This window comes from Podarcis muralis, chromosome 3 (assembly GCF_964188315.1).
Source record: "Podarcis muralis chromosome 3, rPodMur119.hap1.1, whole genome shotgun sequence".
Classification (NCBI taxonomy): domain Eukaryota; kingdom Metazoa; phylum Chordata; class Lepidosauria; order Squamata; family Lacertidae; genus Podarcis; species Podarcis muralis.
In genome coordinates, this window is record NC_135657.1 from 42,055,068 (window position 1) to 42,073,638 (window position 18,571).

Genomic DNA, 18,571 nt, shown 5'->3' on the forward strand with positions numbered 1-18,571 from the left:
CGGTAGCGTTGCCGCAGCGTCGTTCGCCCACGCCGAGGAGGAGCTGTGCGCTTTTAGGCAGCTGTCAGAAACGGATCACGGGGGAAACCTTCCCTGGCTTTTACACACCGTCTCTCTCTCTTCCAATGTGTTCGGTTATTTATTCATCATCAATATGCATCATGTTTACCCCTGTTGTATCCCTCGCCTTGTAGACGACCGTAGAGAAGAGCGCAATGTTCCAAGTCAGTGTTAAATCTGCTGGTACAAGTGCCACAAGCACATTTAGATTCTTGCTATGATTATTCTCTCTGCTGTAGAACTAGGAACAAATATTGTGCTCTCAACCACCGAGAGCAGGCTGGGAACTGTTTCAGCCCAAGGACATCATTCCAATACTCAATGGGGCCACGCATTGCTCCCACTTTCCGCTGAGCTGTGCAAACTCTTGCATCCCATTGCGGTGCACTCTCTCCAGGAAGGTCTAAACCTACACTGTTCCTACACGGAGAGGTGGTATCAGTTTTCTTTCTATTAGTAATGCCTAGTGCACAGCAATGGGGTGGAAATTGGATTTAACCCTCCCCTCCAACTAGGGTGAGAAGAAAATTGTGCCCTCCCACACCTTTGCTGAGCAGCAGGGAAGGTTCACGTTTTCTTTACCATCCAGACATTGGGAGGGAGTTCTTTCTGGTGTTAGGGCAGGGAGTTTTAAACCTCCCCACCCTGACCCCGCTGACCATGATGGAGATGAAAATAAGGCCCTCTCCACTACACCACACAAAGGGTGCAGTTCTCACCCCCATCCTGGTCTGGATACATGGGCTGAGGAAGATGCTGATTAGGCCAATAGGCTGACCAAGAGATTATGGTAGGGGAACTTCATAATGGCAAAAGTTACCTGGAAAACGTGGTTAGGTTGATAAAATACTTAGATGAAAATATTTACAGCAGTGTTACCTTTGTTCTACCAGATGAAATGTATTAGTTTAAATTTATCTACATGTTGCATGCGACAGGGGCTTACTTTCAGCATTTGATTTAGTAATCACTTGACAAAAAAACTAATTATTGTTTTAACTTTTTTATTTAGAATCTTAACAAATTGAGGTAATAAAAATTAAAAATGTTGTTTTACACATTTTATTTCATTAGAACTTACATTATTTTTTAGTACTGTTTCAGAGAAACCAAATGGAAATAATCTTCAAAAACTTTCCATGATCTTTCACATGAGAAATATTAACAGCATAGGCAACAGATCTGAAAGGCATGAATCTGGACCTAGGAAAGTACTAAAACTGTACATGAAGACAAATTGCAACATGTTATCAAGGAAAATCAAACTTCTCAACCCAATGTGAACGTTTTTCATGCTTTTACACATTTTCCCATTAAGGTTTCATATCTTAATACTGAATAACTATGTCCAACATTCAGAAAAAGAAGTTGGGGGTGGGGAGAAGCCATCTGAGAATTCTCATTGAGGAAACATAACATAGTCTTTCCACAGCTTTGAAACTGCTCAGTATGAACAGTGCTGCTGGTTTTGACAGCACTTTTGGTTTTAAATTCAAAACAGCTATTTATATCTCATGGTCCTTCTTAAAGGATGCTACTTTAGAAAATCCCTCAATGACAGAAAAGGTGACAGCTGCCTAATAGCATTTTCAGGAAACAAGTCAATGTAATCTACATATACATATACAAATGTTGTTCTTTGCTATGACTAGCATAATGCATCTGTTAGATGGAAAGTCTAATACTTTATTGTAGTTTCCTTTCAGCTGCCTCCAGTACTATAACAGTACTCCAGTACTATAACAAATGATACCTCAAATGGTCACATACAATATTGCAATATGTACCAATAGTCAAATCGAGTCATTATCTTGGACTCAACTCGAGTTATCACCAGGTTTTCTCTAATGGCTTAAGGTCTATGCTAGAATACATATGAATTTAGCAACTACTTAAGACACCTGACAACAAGCAAAGGACCAAATCATATTACTGAAATATGGGCGATAGAGTAGACCCATTAAAATCAGTGGACTTTAATTCAGTTCATTTATTTTAATATATCTCCTCTAAGTATTGGTTAACATTGGCTATCACCCTATAGGGTGAATGAAACTGCATTAGTCATGTCCACATTTGTCTTAAGGTAGTACAAAATTAGTGTAAAAGCTACACCATTAGGTAACCACTAGTTGCACCACACAGTTGTGTTCCCCAGCCCCATTTTGAATTTGGTATGTGTTAAGAGTTAATTTGTTTAACTGAACTGTGGATAATCTTTAAATAAAAAACAACACCAAACTTGAGTACAAGAGTGAAAGACTTGCCATTCCCACCAATGGAAAAAACACAAGAAAACCAAACTAAAACATTTGTAATTCCTGTGGAACAACTGGAAATACATAGAACGGTCAAAACTATTACAGAGCACAAAAGGGCATAAGGAACACTAGGATAGAGAGTTGTATTTTGTTCAAGTAAGCTGCTGTTGCTGAAGTCTTCACATTCAGTTGACTCATTCAGAATTTAATGCATCTAGAGCACTAAGTATTGCTAGGTTCAAACAGCAGGAAAATTCTTCAACACATTTCCTGAATATTGCCTTTAGAGGGCAATTTCTCAAGCAGCAACGAGTCCTTCACTCCTGCCTACATAAAATTGCTTGCTCTAGAATTAGCCAGACTGGATGTAAGCCTGAACTCAGGGGTTCTTAGTCCCATGTAGTTAGTAAGCTTAAAGCAAACAATTTCAGCCTTAAGATATAACTAATCAGTGACTAGGATCACCACATACATTTTCAAGACATGAACTATTTTGAGCTTTTAACAAAGCTTTTCTACTTGTTTATCTTATTCAGGTTTCCTAACCACAATATTCAGTTAGGAAGGTGAATCAAAATATAAAAGCTCAATGCTCTAGGAAAACATTGGGAATTCATGACAGGGTCATCCAACTTATACAAGTAAGATCTTTCCAAAAAGTTAAAACTATTATATTAGCTTACTGTACGTAAGATAGAATACAACTGGAACCACTTTACACACAATCATGTCATAATCACATCCGTGTTTCCTCACAATGAAAACATGGTGTATGTCACGCATTAATTTATCCATCGTCTAATAAATAGCTCATGGTATCTATTCAAAAATAATGACTTTTCTGTCCATGTAGGCAGTCAACTTGTACTACCACATAGGGCCTACTTTACTATTCATGCAATGAGGGGCACTGCACAATATTTCTACCTTCAGACCATACAGGGAAGTGGCCTTGACTTTATTTCAGAGACCAAGAAAGGAAAGGAGATCTGTGATTAGTTATGTATCAAGAAATGATACTCAATGGTCCCTAGCTAAATACGCATGACAAATTTTAGCCCAAACAGCAAGTAATGCCACCCACATTGAACTTTCAGTGCAAAGAAACTTAAAGATTACAAACAAACTAGAAGGACATTGAAGGCATCGAAGTGTGAGGAAATATCAAGTTTTTTTTCAGCTTCCAGAGGCTGTTCACAATTAGTTTACTCTGAAGCTTCGGACACTAAGGAAGATACCAGCCATTATAGTGAAATATCCAGTTGCAGTGCCTTAACAAATCTTGTTTGTTTTTAGCAACCACTATAGGTCTTAGAACTATTTAGATTTTCATGTGCGCAACTAGCATGGGATTGCACTTTTAGCATGCTATCAACGGTGATAGCTTGTAATAGATAAAGAAAGCTATGTAGAAGTGCTCAAAGCTCCTCAGTTCAAGATCAATCGGTTTTGTTTTTTACTTCAATGGCAAAGAGTTATATATTTTGACAGTCCCATTTCAAATCAATATGGTCAAATTAAATCTTCCCTAGAACTAGAAAGCATAATTTTAAACACTGAGAAGATATGCATACATTTATTCTGAACAGAATTTTCTTTGTTTCTTCTAATTTTCCATCCTCTTGACAACTTCCATCAATGTATCAAAGATGGAACTTTTCTTCTTACATTTAGTGTGCTTTTTAAAGTCAGCTGTGCCTCTACAAACCAAGCACATGAAGGATATAAAAAGTCTAATGCAATTAAAGAAGTAACCAAGACCACAATTACCAGAAGATTATAAAATTACCCAAGAAGAACCTTCTTTGGGTTTCTGTCACTGTAAATATGAAATTTAACACCAAAGAGAAATACTGCGGTCCTTTTATCCTTACTCTTGGTCTAAGAGACAACAGTATAGAAACAAGTATCCTACCACAGAAAGTTTATATAAATACATTAGACACTGCAGGAAGTGAATGTCGTAAGACTGGTAACTTTAATCCATTCAGAGTTTCATTTGGTTGAAATGGTCAGTGCTGTTCTGTGAAAGAAAGCTTTCTAGGCTGTTTTATGACTGTAGAACTCCAAGAGAATGAAGAGCGGCAGACCAGTTTCTTTGTGTCCCAGTATTCACAATGCTGTCCTTCCTGATGCATATGAAGTGTTTTTATTTGGCACATTATTGATACATAGGTAAAAAAAAGAAAAAAGAGAATGAATCATACTCTTACAATTAGTAGTTTACAAGAACAAAGCAAAAGCAAATGTCATGAGCAAATTAAAAAAGGGTTTTCCCAACTGAGAATCCTACTGAAATACTTCATCAACAAAATATACAAATTACATTTCCTACCATTGTTCAATTGCTAGAGTTCTCCCCCTGTGTCATATTACTGTGCTCTATCTTACAGTGCCCTGGGTTCTGTAAATCCAGATGTTAAGATTTATGAGATGTTGATCAACCTATTTCTATTCGTTTTTTCCTTAAGTCAGTTCCCTGTTTTAGTGCAGATATTTAGAGTTCTATAAAGTCTTGTAAACTCTGGTCACATTCCAGCAGCAGTTTGCATCAACCGTCCCTTGCTGGCAACATTCTTCCCTTCCTTTGACAAAGATGCATATTAAACGGTTGTGTCTCCAAAGTCCTTGTTCCAGCGCATATAAGCTTCCAGGGTCTGTGGGCTGAGACTGCGTTTTATTTTCTTCAAGGACTCAGTGAAGTCTGACAATTTGATATTTCTCATCTAGAAGCAAAGAAAGTTTTTTACATTAACCACCTTGGTGATGCTTGCTTTCTAAGTTGCATTTTGGACTGAACTGAATCAGAATATCAAATATGCTCATTTAACTATTAAACTTACAAAAGTCAGGATCATAGGGAAAAGTATCAGTAACAGGCAGAACAAAATTAATCCTACCTCAATTCCAGGTGTTGTTAATACATGAGAACAGAAGTCCAGTCAAAATCACAGGCCATGAATTATTTCCTCTCACTAAAAAGTATTTGCTTAGCGTGAACATTTTTAACTTTCAGCCTTATAGTCTTGGCTGTGTTTTAAACAGTACAGAAATACATTTTGGGACTTGAATCCTTGGCCTGCAGTGTTTAAGTACAGTGGACCGCCGTGCCGCCACCGCACGATTTCTGTTCTCATCCTGAAGCAAAGTTCTTAACCCGAGGTACTACTTCCAGGTTAGCGGAGTCTGTAACCTGAAGCGTGTGTAACCTGAGGTACCACTGTACTGACTAGGAGGCTATAAATCCTAAAGCCAAGATGGAGAGCTGCTTTCAACCCGAGTACTTGATTTCAACATAACCAACCATCCAGAGCCTCATTTCAATGGAGAGCAGGACAAAAGTTGATGGGGCAAAAAGCACAAAAGAGAAAAACATAAGGGCCTCTATGACCCCCCACTTGTCACAAACTTCCCCCAGACATGTGGACAAACAGCACTCTCTCTCTCTCTCTCTCTCTCTCTCTCACACACACACACACACACACACACACACACACACAGTGTGTCTAACACTATACTGCTAAGTTCAGAGGTAAGGGGGAGGAGGCATAATTTCTCCCCACTCCAGTGCTGGGGTGGGTGTAAATGCTGCCTTTACACTTAAGGAACATGCAAAAGGCTTATTTAATCTTAGTGCTGTGGTGTTTGGCAATAGGCCTGGCGATAAGAAACTGTCCTTTAAGGGATTATTTCCATCTCTAAATGATGTTGGATTATTGGCAGGCAGTGTTTGCTAGGACAAGCTGGCGAGCCAGACTGAGGGATACAGTAGTACGTCATGAAATTTGAAATGAAAAGGGAATGGGACCACTTTTAGCATGTGTTTACGTTATCAATCCTCGATTAGTATACAGACATCAGGCTGGATCCAGAATTGCGCTTCTCAGAGTTTCAGTTGTGCTGAATCAAGGAGAAGTGGTCCTGCCAATTCCTCCTTCTATCTGCAGCCTCCTGTGACCCCTTGAAAGACTATCTGAAGGGCTTGGGCTCTGAGAGTTGCTTCATCTTGGTGGGGGTGCAGAACCTCTGCTGGGTCCTCATTCCATGTGCAAATGGAATAAGACATTACATTCCCTGAGGGGCAAATTTGGCTCTATCCTATGTTAGAGATCTTCTTCCCCATGAAGTATTTTCAGGCTGTTTTGTTGTCTTTTGTGGATTAGATACATGAATCAGACAACTCATTTTAAAAAGTGAATTGCTGCAGCAGCAAGTATTAAAAGCTAGACAGCTTTGCTCTGCTCTTAGGAATATCTCCAAACCTAAAGTGAACATCACATTTACACAACCAATGCAGCAATAACAAAAATCACAAAATCCTTGTGAAAAGTTAAGGCAGAAAGATCCGAAAACAAGAGAGTGATTCTATTTCATAAAAGTTGTAAAAACAACAACAAGCAAAAATAACTAGTTGGTTTGGCAAAGCGAATCTTAAAACAGCATACCTCACTGGCAGACATGTTCTTCACTTGCTCTGGTTTTAGTTCTGTAAATTAAAGAAATAACTATCAAATGTGTTTTGAAAAAAATATCTCCCACCAGAAGTCCCAATATCTGAAACATCCCTATCTTAGTACTGGAAAGTGAAACACACTAAGTAATAGTCAAATGAGATAAGGCATCAACAGCAATCACCTGGTTCCATTATTTTTTCAGTCCCGATCTGAAAAATTACTAGGGTTATATTGTAAAATTATTATTTCTAGGACAGTATTAAAATAAAAAGAAATCAATTTGTATTTTAAAGCTTCATTCTATTTATGATTTTTTTAGCATTTTAAAACTGGATACTAAGCTTAGTTTTGTTGAGAGATGTATCAGATGCTTTGGAATAAATTGTTAGTTCTAGAATGTATATACAACAGAGTATTTATACTTTTATAAAGGTCCCATTGCATTGTCCTAGCTTCTGCCAACCTAGCAGTTCAAAAGCATACCAGAGCAAGTAGATAAATAGGTGTAAAGGTAAAAGACCCCTGGGCAGTTAAGTCCAGTCAAAGGCAACTATGGGGTTGCGGCTCTCATCTCGCTTCAGGCAAGGGAGCCGGCATTTGTCCACAGACAACTTTCTGGGTCATGCAACCAGCATGACTAAACTGCTTCTGGCACAATGGAACACCATGATGGAAACCAGAGCACACGGAAATGCCATTTACCTTCCCACCACCGCAGTACCTATTTATCTACTTACACTGGCATGCTTTCAAACCGCTAGGTTGGCAGAAGCTGGGACAGAGCAATGGGAGCTCATGTGTCACATGGATTCGAACTGCCAACCTTCCGATCAGCAAGCCCAAGAGGCTCAATGGTTTACTGCTGCGGTGGGAAGGTAAACATGTATCATGTAATCTCTTCATAGTGAATGGCACAATAAAAATCCTTGTCTAATACTATCCAGCTGTATTTTTAAAATTCTTTAAAATCAAGGCTTTATCTAGCACAGAACAGAAAAAGATTCATGATCTCATTTTTTCATTAACAGGTAACCAAGCTTACCTCGTATAGGACCCAGTGCTGCATCTTTTGCTAATGCTGTTAAGTCACTCCCTGAGTATCCCTCTGTCATTCTTTGTAAAGAGAAAGTGAACACAATTTCAGTTTTTTCCTGTAGATAACTGCATTAAAGAAACTCAGCAAGTTTACAATATTTTAAGTCATCAGCTTGTAGCAAAAGCAGCCTGTTGTTTTTTTTAAAAAAACTAAATAAAATGTTAATTTAAAATTAGTGTTATATTGAATGTTTCTGTAATGAAATTTTAGCTTTAGTATCAAACTGTCAGTGGTGTTATGTTTGACGGATGCATCAAGTATTGATATTTACATAAAAAGCTAAGGAAGGAAGACATCTGCATGACATACTCAAGAGAATTATTTTTAGAATCCTTGCTGATGTGCAACAGCTGCAAATCCTACTACACATACACCAGCTGTAATGAACAACAAACAAAAAGTTACTCACCTAGCTAGCTGTGCCAGCTCTTTTTGGGTTAATGGATTTCCTTGCTTGCTCAAAAGATTTTTTAATAAAAGCAGTCGTGTCTGTAAGGCACAATATTCACTATTTATAACTATACAAACAATAAATCATGTGTAAGTTAATGTTATAAAAATACTTAAAACAAGAGGCCTGCCAAAAACATAAACTGGCCAATATGATTATATTACACCTGTGCTTTTCTGCACTGGGTGCTAGCTCATTTCTGGGCCTAGTCAAAGTGTTGGTTTTGCCTCAGTAAAAGCTCTGTGTATCATGAGTCTAGATTACCTGAAGGATTACCTCCTCCCATATATACCAATCCAGATTGTAAGGTTATCTTCCAGATGGAATTTAGGCAGAAAATGGGATAATAGTAGAGGAAGAGGGAAGCGCTAGCTATTAAGAGGTTTGCAGGAGAAAAGGAACTAAAAATGAAAGAGGAATTGTTCAGCTTGGGCAGTAACACCTAACCACAGACCTTTCTCAAAGTTTGAACATATGGTGACAACATCTGATTAAGATTTTTCCTCCATATGACTTGAAATCCTTTTTACTGAAAGCTTAGATTTTCAAAAATGTGAAAAGACAAGCAGATTGTGAGCTGGAAGGATGTATTCTATGCTGTAAACTCTTTTATAAACCATGCTCACTGAAAAGTCATGTTTGTAACAATTATACGAAAGATTTCAATCTATCACAAACTTGCACCAAAAACAAGCAGTGAGGCAGTCTTGTGTAAAAATGCAATCACAAGCTACATACCTCTTCATTTGGTAATGATACATACACTCGTTTGATGAATCGCCTGAAAACACAAATATTCATACAGAAACTATAATTAGGGAAGCACGGTATGTAAAAAGCCAATTTTCTGTATCATGCAAAAATTGAAGCGCAAACATCACACTCTGAGGGTATGAAGGAAGAATTTCTGTTGTAAGAGGATACTAAAAATAGCTTAAAACTATACATGGATAATTTTAATAAATGCACTGTTTTAACAGATATATTTTTGGCTAAAATATGTCATATAACATTACAGAGGTGTTCAATAGCATCTGATGCCTGAAAAATGCAACTGTCTATGAAGCAGCAGATTAAAAAAAAATCCTTTATTTTAGAAAGCATTTCATTTGTACATTGTTGTTTTAGCAAATCCAATATATAACACCCATACAGATGGCAGTCAAGACTGACCTGTAGATCTCCCAGTCCTTATTATTATTCAGCTCAAATTGTTTCAATATTTTCTAACAGTAAAGTTGTACTACCTACAGCAGCCTATATCCTCTGCTAAAGAGCTTCATCCCCATCACACTTCTGGCCCTCATTATCTCAGCTGTGCCATTTGATATGTTAAGTCACCCTGAAAAACAGCCCCATGTCCACAAGAAAAGTTGGTAATGAGGTAGCATCATTCCTATCCACCAATATTTAAATGCTAGCTTTCAAGAAAGGGGCCCCAAAGGTATACAAAACAGATTTTAATAATCACATAGGTTGGATCCTATGATCACATGAACAAAGTGTTTTGCTCATGGAAGGGTCACTTTCTGACCTGCTACCAGAACAGGAGATTTTTGTCCATTTTATTGCCCTTCTACAGATCCACAAACCTGCTCTAGACTAGAGGACTGGGGTGACACTGCAGAATATTTGGAAAACAGTATGGGATGTGGCATGGAAAGGAGGGATTTGGAGAAAAAAAATCACATCCTCCCATACATTAGCAGAAGCCATAGGACTTTCTCTAATTGGAAAGGCACATTTAGATTTAACCCTATGCCTCATACATTTTCAAAGGAAAATTGTAAGATTGTTTTATTCCTATTAAAAACATTCCAAGCAGCTATGAAATATTTTCAATAATTCCCCTGTGTGATACCACATCTACAGTGATGATTCCAATAATTCTGTGCACAAACACACCCTAAATTATTCTTTGAAATACTGGAACCCAACACATAACAAGTGAATGATCAAGAATACCTACTATGCCAACCCTCACTATGTACAGCTGTTAATAACACATGTTTTAAAGTACCTGAGAACAGCATCATCAAGCTCTTGTGGCCTGTTAGTTGCTCCCATTACAAGTATTCGGTCTTCTCCTGAAGACTGTACCTATTTTTTTTCCAAAAAAGCAAAGCTTAAATATTTAGAAATTGGAAATTAATACTGCCACAAAATAGTTACCTGAAAAAGCTTAATGTTATAGATTGGTAAACCCTTAATTTTTGCTAAGCAATAACTTTGCTTAGTGTTCCATATTATAAAAATGCAACAATTTCACTTGTTTTCATGACTTCATATTGCACCAGTTTACCAGCCACCACTTTGGACAACACTTGGAGTTCAGCAAAATAGGAAAAGAAAACAGTTCCCTTTTCCCCAATAAAATATTCCTTGTCCCTTCTCTATTTGCTCTTCATTATTCAAATAGAACTAAGTATAAAAGGGATAATCCACAGTTTAAACACAACAAATCGGTATGCATTGATGTAACTTCATACCAAAGCTAATACTTACACCATCAAACTCTATTAAAAATTCCGTTTTTAAACGTCTGCTAGCATCATGTTCACCTTCTCTTCTTTCACATAAGAGACTATCCACTTCATCTAAAAATTGAAAGTGGCAACATTATAACATTTCCTATAATAATATAACTGAAGTAAGTAAAATAACTTGTAGTTTATTCAAAATGTATTATTGAGACCCATGAAGTTAATAACATATTTGAGAACGAGCATGCATAAGTCTTTTTTTGTCTTCAGTACATCAGTACCAGACTTTTTAATATATATATTTGCAGAGCAGCTTCCAACATAATATTGATAGTACTGTAAACATCCTACTTACTTAAATTATAAAACAAATCCAATAAATGGACAATAGCTTATGATGCAGCTTTTCCTGATCACAACATTAGGTTGCTTTACAAGTTAAAGTTTGAAGCTGCTTTACTTTTTTAAATGCACAAATGTTAAAGTTTTACCTATAAAAATTATAGAAGGTTGAAGTTCTCTGGCTACTGCAAAAAGAGCACGAACTAGTTTCTCTCCTTCACCAACCTAAAAAGAATATAAGGCATCTACTTCAGAAAAAGTTTGTTAATATGGTTCATTCACATCCTTTTCATTTATATAAAACAAGACCAAGACCAAATTTTGACACCAGCTCTGTGCTGGTACTTGCGATATATGTTATCTGCCTCCCTGAATAAAAACCTAAACTCGATGGTTTGGATCACAACACAATCAATTTAAGGAAGTTCACGGAAGGAAAACATCTGGCCTTTCCTGCTTTTGCATTCCTCAAAAAGCTTCTCTGGCAGCTCAGGAGGCCTTCCTGAAGTTTGTGGGTGGGGTATCCGCTTGGCAAGCGGAAATTACTTGTGCCAAAATTGGACAAAAGTCCATTTAGTTTGGGGGCAATGCCTCGCAACAGGCCCCCTTGCCACATCTCACATTGTTCAAGAGAATTTCCCCAACCTTTGTTGTTGTTTAGTCTGACTCTTCATGACCCCATGGACCAGAGCACGCCAGGCACTCCTGTCTTCCACTGCCTCCCGCAGTTTGGTCAAACTCATGCTAGTAGCTTCGAGAACACTATCCAACCATCTCATCCTCTGTCGTCCTTCTCCTTGTGCCCTCAATCTTTCCCAACATCAAGGTCTTTTCCAGGGAGTCTTCTCTTCTCATGAGGTGGCCAAAGTATTGGAGCCTCAGCTTCACGATCTGTCCTTCCAGTGAGCACTCAGGGCTGATTTCCTTCAAAATGGATAGGTTTGATCTTCTGCAGTCCACGAGACTTATCAAGGGTCTCCTCCAGCACCATAATTCAAACACATCAATTCTTCAGCGATCAGCCTTCTTTATGGTCCAGCTCTCACTTCCATACATCACTACTGGGAAAACCATAGCTTTAACTATACGGACCTTTCTTGGCAAGGTGATGTCTCTGCTTTTTAAGATGCTGTCTAGGTTTGTCATTGCTTTTCTCCCAAGAAGCAGGTGTATTTTAATTTTGTGACTGCTGTCACCATCTGCAGTGATCATGGAGCCCAAGAAAGTAAAATCTCTCACTGCCTCCATTTCTTCTCCTAATATTTCCCAGGAGGTGATGGGCCCAGTGGCCATGGTCTTAGTTTTTTTGATGTTGAGCTTCAGACCATATTTTGTGCTCTCCTCTTTCACCCCCAACCTTACAAAGATGATTTCTGGGGCTATACGTAGCTGCAGGGGGAATGCACGTGAGAAACTTTCTTTCTGTGAACTTAGTTAGGATCCAAGCCAATAACTTTGTCATAGGTTTTAACAAGTTGCAGTGAAATTTAAGTGATTGCCTCTTCACATTTATTTAGAAATATGTGTTTATAGCAACTTTTCATTGCCAAATGCAATGCTCCTAAAAGGTCCATGTGCCAGTTACATTTTTTTTGAGCCAAACCTACATTATCAAGAACCCCAGGTATTTTACAAAAGTGTACAACTAGAATATACAACTGCTACTTACATATTTTGACGTTAGACTTGCAGCACTTATGTTAAAGAAAGTTGAATTTGATTCTGCAGCCACCGCTTTGGCCTTGAATAAGAGAAAATGCCAAGTGAGGACTACCGCATAAAAAATGTACAGTATTCTTACTAAATGTATAATAGTACAGTACAGTTATGGAAAATCCAAATAGTCTATCATTGATTTAGCAATATATAGCATGTCATTCCCTAAAAGTGTGACATGTCTGCTAAGGTAGTCAGCTGAATTTTCAAATGCTTTATCTCTTCAAATTTATTCATAAAAACTGTATGCAGCTAATCTGAGGCTGTCAACCACTGCACAGTGAGATTCATATATAAACTATTAAAACTGGAATATGAACCAACTTCCTCTATTGGATTTGAGATAACATGAGTTTATGAAGCAAAATTTTCCACTTCATTTTTTGTTTTATTCATAAAGTATTAGGAAATAAACAAAATAGTTTTACAAATCCCGATGTACCAAATGTGCTACACTAAAACACCACAATGCATCATCTTATACAAGCTTTTTTAAAAAAGAAAAGAAAAAAAGAAATGCCAATTTACTGAAAGCAGACCAAGAAAAGCACTGTTTTTTTCCATAAAGGTATACAGCTCATTCCTACTCTTAACTTAAAGAGAGTATTTGCATGTTAATACCAAGCACCAAATTCACTTAAACCGTCTAGGGCCATCTCTCCAAACATAAGTTAATTTACCCACCCACTCCCACAAAGCTGTGATAGCCTAAGTAAAATAAGTGTAAGATGCAAGTTATCTGTACTTTCCTCATAAGATACTGTAAAATTCTCAGTATTCTTCGAAGCAGAGTGCAAACAGCCCAACATTAAAATACTCTCCTATTTCAAAGAGATTATTCAACACCTTTCTTTCATAAAAAGAGAAAGCAAATGTGGAAAGTTCTCAAAAAGCTGAGCTGAACAACATGCTAGAGTGCAAAACAGATTTCTCACCAACATCGTCTTTCCATTCCCTGGTGGGCCAAACAACAACAATCCACGTGCAGGAGCCCTAAGCCCTGTAAACAGCTGAAAGAATAGCTTAGTTATACACAGTTTTGTGACTGTAAACAAGCATAAGGTTATATGGAAACAGGCAGTATCTACACATACATTTAACACTGATGTTTCTTTAAAAGATGTAACTTTCAAAAAGACAGGTCATCCAGACCACTGCATTATATAATTATTTAGGGACGTGGGTGGCGCTGTGGTCTAAACCACAAAACCCAGGGTTTGCCGATCAGAAGTTTGGTGGTTCAAATCCCCGCGTCGGGGTGAGCTCCCATTGCTCGGTCCCTGCTTCTGCCAACCTAGCAGTTCAAAAGCACATCAAAGTGCAAGTAGATAAATAGATACCCCTCCGGCGGGAAGGTAAACGGCATTATCGTGCACTTCTCTGGTTCGCCAGAAGCGGTTTAGTCATGCTGGCCACATGACCCGGAAGCTGTACACTGGCTCCCTTGGCCAATAAAGCAAGATGAGCGCCGCAACCCCAGAGTCGGCCATGACTGGACCTAATGGTCAGGGGTCCCTTTACCTTTACCTTTACTACTTAGTATACATATTGTAATGCTATATATAGAACACATATTAGATCTAAGACAGTCGGTTTATAAATATTTTAAATAGATACTATTGACAAGAGAGCTACATGCAACTAGATAAGTTTCACTCTACTGAACAGTCATAATTATTAACAACCCTACTGGGTTACAATGAAGAATCATTGTTTCTCTGGAAACAATCTTGATCCTTTTATTGGTACATTATGTGAATTAATCCCAAATTGTAAATGAGCAGCATTAACATAAATAGCATACATCATTTATACACAGAACAGAAGGCTCTAAGGTGCAATATAAAAACTGATAAAAAACATATTGCTTACCTCAGGTCTAAGTGAAGGAAGAATAACAATTTCTTGCAGTGCCTGCTTAGCCAGTTCTTGCCCAGCAATATCATCAAATTTGACAGATGGCCCACTAACAGATACAGAATACCAATTAGTGCAACAATAGACATTTCATTGCTCTGGAGTACAGCTGGCTAGTTTTACACCATTACTGCCATTTAAGAAATCCATTAAAATTATGAAATTACCCACATTTATATTCAATGTTTCATTTGCTATAACCACACCTGCATGTTTTATTTAGACCCCCAAAACTAAATCCTGCTATCAACTCATACAGAAAAATTAATATGTTTTATCTTAATTGCCCCATTAGGGAAAAAAACCCCACTTTTCTTACATGCCAATCTAAAAAAATAACCCTGTCTTTATTAAAGACAACCACTGATGTTGCTTACCTGTCTACTATTTCATTGAGAATAAGATTAGCAAGATTACTATCCACATTTCTAAAAACCTTCATGTCTTTCTTTTTTCGAACAGCAGTTGTAGGAGTGGAAGGCTTGTTGGCTCTATTATTTTTTGGAGTAGCCTGAAGAAACAATTTTTAAAAAATATTTCAATATTGTTTGGGGGGGAAACACAAGGACAGCCCCCAGTTCTTTGGAATATTGACTTTGAATCTGGAGGTTCCACTGCTATTATGGCTGACAGAGCTACACATCATGAATTTGTTTAATCCCCTTTTAGAGCCATCTCAAATCAGTGGCAATCACCATATATTTTAATACTGATTTCCATAAATAAAGGAATCAATTACCTTTACTCTATGCAAACGTCGAAACCTCTATTATGTTCCTTCCTCCTGTTAGTTGTTCTTTAAAAAAAAACTGAAGTGCTTCACACACTTTAGCATCCCTTTGTAGATCAGGGTTAGGCAACCTAAGGCCCGGGGGCCGGATGCAGCCCAATCGCCTTCTCAATCCGGCCCATGGACGGTCCGGGAACCAGAGTGTTTTTACATGAGTAGAATGTGTCCTTTTATTTAAAATGCATCTCTGGGTTATTTGTGGGGCATAGGAATTCATTCATATATTTTTTTCTAAATATAGTCCGGCCCCCCACAAGGTCTGAGGGACAGTGCACTGGCCCCCTGCTGAAAAAAGTTGCTGACCCCTGGTAGAGATGCTCCAATCCCTTGATCATTCAGTTGGCTTTTTCATTCTGAAATCCTTTGAGATGGGGTAATCAGGACTGTACACATATTCCAAATGCATCTGCACCAGAGATTTGTATGAAAGCAGAATGATACCGGCTGAGTTAGTTTCAGTCCCTTTCCTAACCAATCCTTGTAAGAAATTTGCATTCATCACACATTCTGTTGATTTTTGCATAGATTATCCACCACATTCTCAAGCTCTGTTTCCTGGTTATTCACCACCAGTTCAGACTAATCAACATGTTAGGATTTTTAGCTCATGCAACATTATTTGGAGGTCTATTCTATTTTGACGGTTAATTTTAGCATTCTCCTTAAGTACATGGAGAAAAATGAACATAGACTACCAAAAGGTGTAAGATTTTAAGAGTAGTGGTGGAGAGGAAGTGGTTTGACACAACATTTTACTATCCTGTAGCATCCTCTGATGAAACAAATTCTACAGGTTTCTGACACACTTTAAACTGAGGAAAACCCAACCATCTTTTCAGAAAGATGATCAAGGACAGTCAACTGTATGGACACCTGTTCTAGTTTCCTATTAACAAGCAGTTGAATCACAAATGAAGCCACTGCACACCTACATACCCTTGGAGCCATTTTGTTAACTGATTCAAGCAGGCATAGCACTACCGGTTGCCAACTTCTAACACATGGTCTCAATCAAAAAAAGAGCTAGGACAGTAAAAGTAGCACTTTTCTTTAGAAACTCTTTTTGCAATTAAAGACTCTAAGCTTTGAAATAAAGCTCTCTGTTGCCATGTATTTCCTCAATTTTGAATGGTAATGTTTCTGTTATGAAGACAAACTGGCAAGCAAGCAGCACATGGAGCCTACTGCCTTACCTTCTGAGTTGAAGCTGCGGGAACAGTTCCTTGTCTAGGTACAGAAAAATTGGATATTCCACTATAACTAGGTGTCCTTTGGTGCCCTGAAAGCCCCACAGATCCAGTTTTGGCCACAGATTTTGAACGAGGGAGTGAGTTACTCGTTTGAGTCAATGGGTCCTTCTTTTTTGGAACAGCTCCACTTTCTACAAAAAGGAAGACACAGATATGTCAATATAGGGTATACTCAAAACAACTAGTTGCACACCATCCTTTAAAAATAATGAGTGACATCTTGATCAAATGTACTGCTTTATAGCATTTTCTAAAGTGGAGGAGTCATATTCATATTTGTTTTACTTGCTTGGTAGAAAATTCTAGTAAGTCTACATTAATACCACTCCTGGACCACCATAAACTCAGATTAGTCCATCAAATTCTATTTAACTATTAGTTGTTTAAACACTACTGGACATGCAGCTGTCAACCATCACATTTAATACTGCAGCAAATAAGTTTTAGAATCCTACAAATACATTCATTCACTTGATACAGATGAACTGCAATTACCACTAGAATAATCATAATTGCTAGGCATCTACGTAGCACCTAGAATATTCAGAACTCTAAACCAATGTTACAATCCTTAATAAGAAATACAAAAGTGTAAGGTAGGTTAGTATTATTATCCACATATTGTCAACGGAGGATGGCAAGACTGACCCACCTCATGAATTCATAGCAGAGACAATATCTGAACTGGGGACAGAGTCTCTTAATCACTACATTATACCTGTATGAAGCAAAGTATCAATTCTGCAGCATCTGAATGGTGTTAAGTTTTTAGAATAGGAAGAGGCAGCCAAAATTCTAGCTGGATATGGCTTATGTCAGCCAAGTCCAATATACATCCTGTGATTCATTTCTGGGAAACACAATGCCAACAATATCACAAGTAACCGACCCAACAGGGAAATTCTGAATGAAGATTATAGTTCATCTCTTACATTGATATTAATTGAATTGTGTTACACTACTGCATAACTGAAAATAATCCTGAAATTCAGTTGAAAAATAATTCCGCCTATGCCACTACACTTTAGCTAACATAATTATTTTACGTGGCCTGACCAACATGATCCAGCATGCTTTATCTTTACCAAATCACATTTTTGTCAATTCAGTGTACAGTGTAAAAGTTGAAAGCGCAAAGAAGTAAAAACATATTGTAAATCTTAGAATGTCAGACTCACTCTCCACTTATTTTAAAACTTTGTACCATACTTCAGTTTGAAATTTCTAGGGCACTTCACAAAACATTAAGGACAACAAATAAAACAATGAACAATGAAGTTGTAACAGCAGCAAACATTAAGAAGTCAAAAGATAAAAAGAATTTTAAAAGTCTGGAAAACCAACAAATCTTTGTCTTGTGCATTATAGTCCTAGCAAAATAGGCACCAAGTAAGAATCTCTGAGGAGAGAATTTTACAAACTGGGCACCAAAATAAATAAAATTCTCCCCTGTCACCACCATCTTCAACTTATCTGGCAAGGGTATCCAGGTAGGTTGATAAGGAAGGAGACAATCCCTATGGTAGCCAGGTCACAAGCTATGCAGGGCTTTGTACCGTGCTTGGAAACAGATCAGACGCCAATGAAGTTCTTTTTAGGTATTAGCATTATATTCCTGATCCCAGCTAGTAACCTAACTGAACTTCAGAAGGCAGTCCCAAATACAAAGCATTGCAGTTGTCTATTCTGGAAGTCGCCAGAGCACTGATAACTGTGGACAGGCTATTGTATCTTTTGTTAAATGAAAATAT

General features: G+C 37.7%; 1 protein-coding gene across 5 annotated transcripts in view; it reads right to left on the reverse strand.

Moving 5' to 3' along the window:
- Positions 1–2,059: 2,059 nt before the first annotated feature.
- SPAST (spastin) overlaps positions 2,060–18,571 on the reverse strand; it is a 30,221-nt gene continuing 13,709 nt past the window's right edge. For all 5 annotated transcript variants that reach the window (XM_028724178.2, XM_028724176.2, XM_028724179.2 and 2 more), the window contains 13 exons: positions 16,764–16,951; positions 15,158–15,291; positions 14,736–14,829; positions 13,799–13,873; positions 12,817–12,888; positions 11,297–11,372; positions 10,828–10,919; positions 10,343–10,422; positions 9,061–9,103; positions 8,281–8,360; positions 7,818–7,888; positions 6,767–6,807; positions 2,060–5,047 (listed from right to left, as the gene is read on the reverse strand). In XM_028724178.2, the coding sequence (XP_028580011.2) occupies positions 4,925–5,047; positions 6,767–6,807; positions 7,818–7,888; positions 8,281–8,360; positions 9,061–9,103; positions 10,343–10,422; positions 10,828–10,919; positions 11,297–11,372; positions 12,817–12,888; positions 13,799–13,873; positions 14,736–14,829; positions 15,158–15,291; positions 16,764–16,951 (1,169 nt within the window). In that variant the 3' untranslated portion in view covers positions 2,060–4,924. The remainder of the gene's footprint in view (positions 5,048–6,766; positions 6,808–7,817; positions 7,889–8,280; positions 8,361–9,060; positions 9,104–10,342; positions 10,423–10,827; positions 10,920–11,296; positions 11,373–12,816; positions 12,889–13,798; positions 13,874–14,735; positions 14,830–15,157; positions 15,292–16,763; positions 16,952–18,571) is intronic.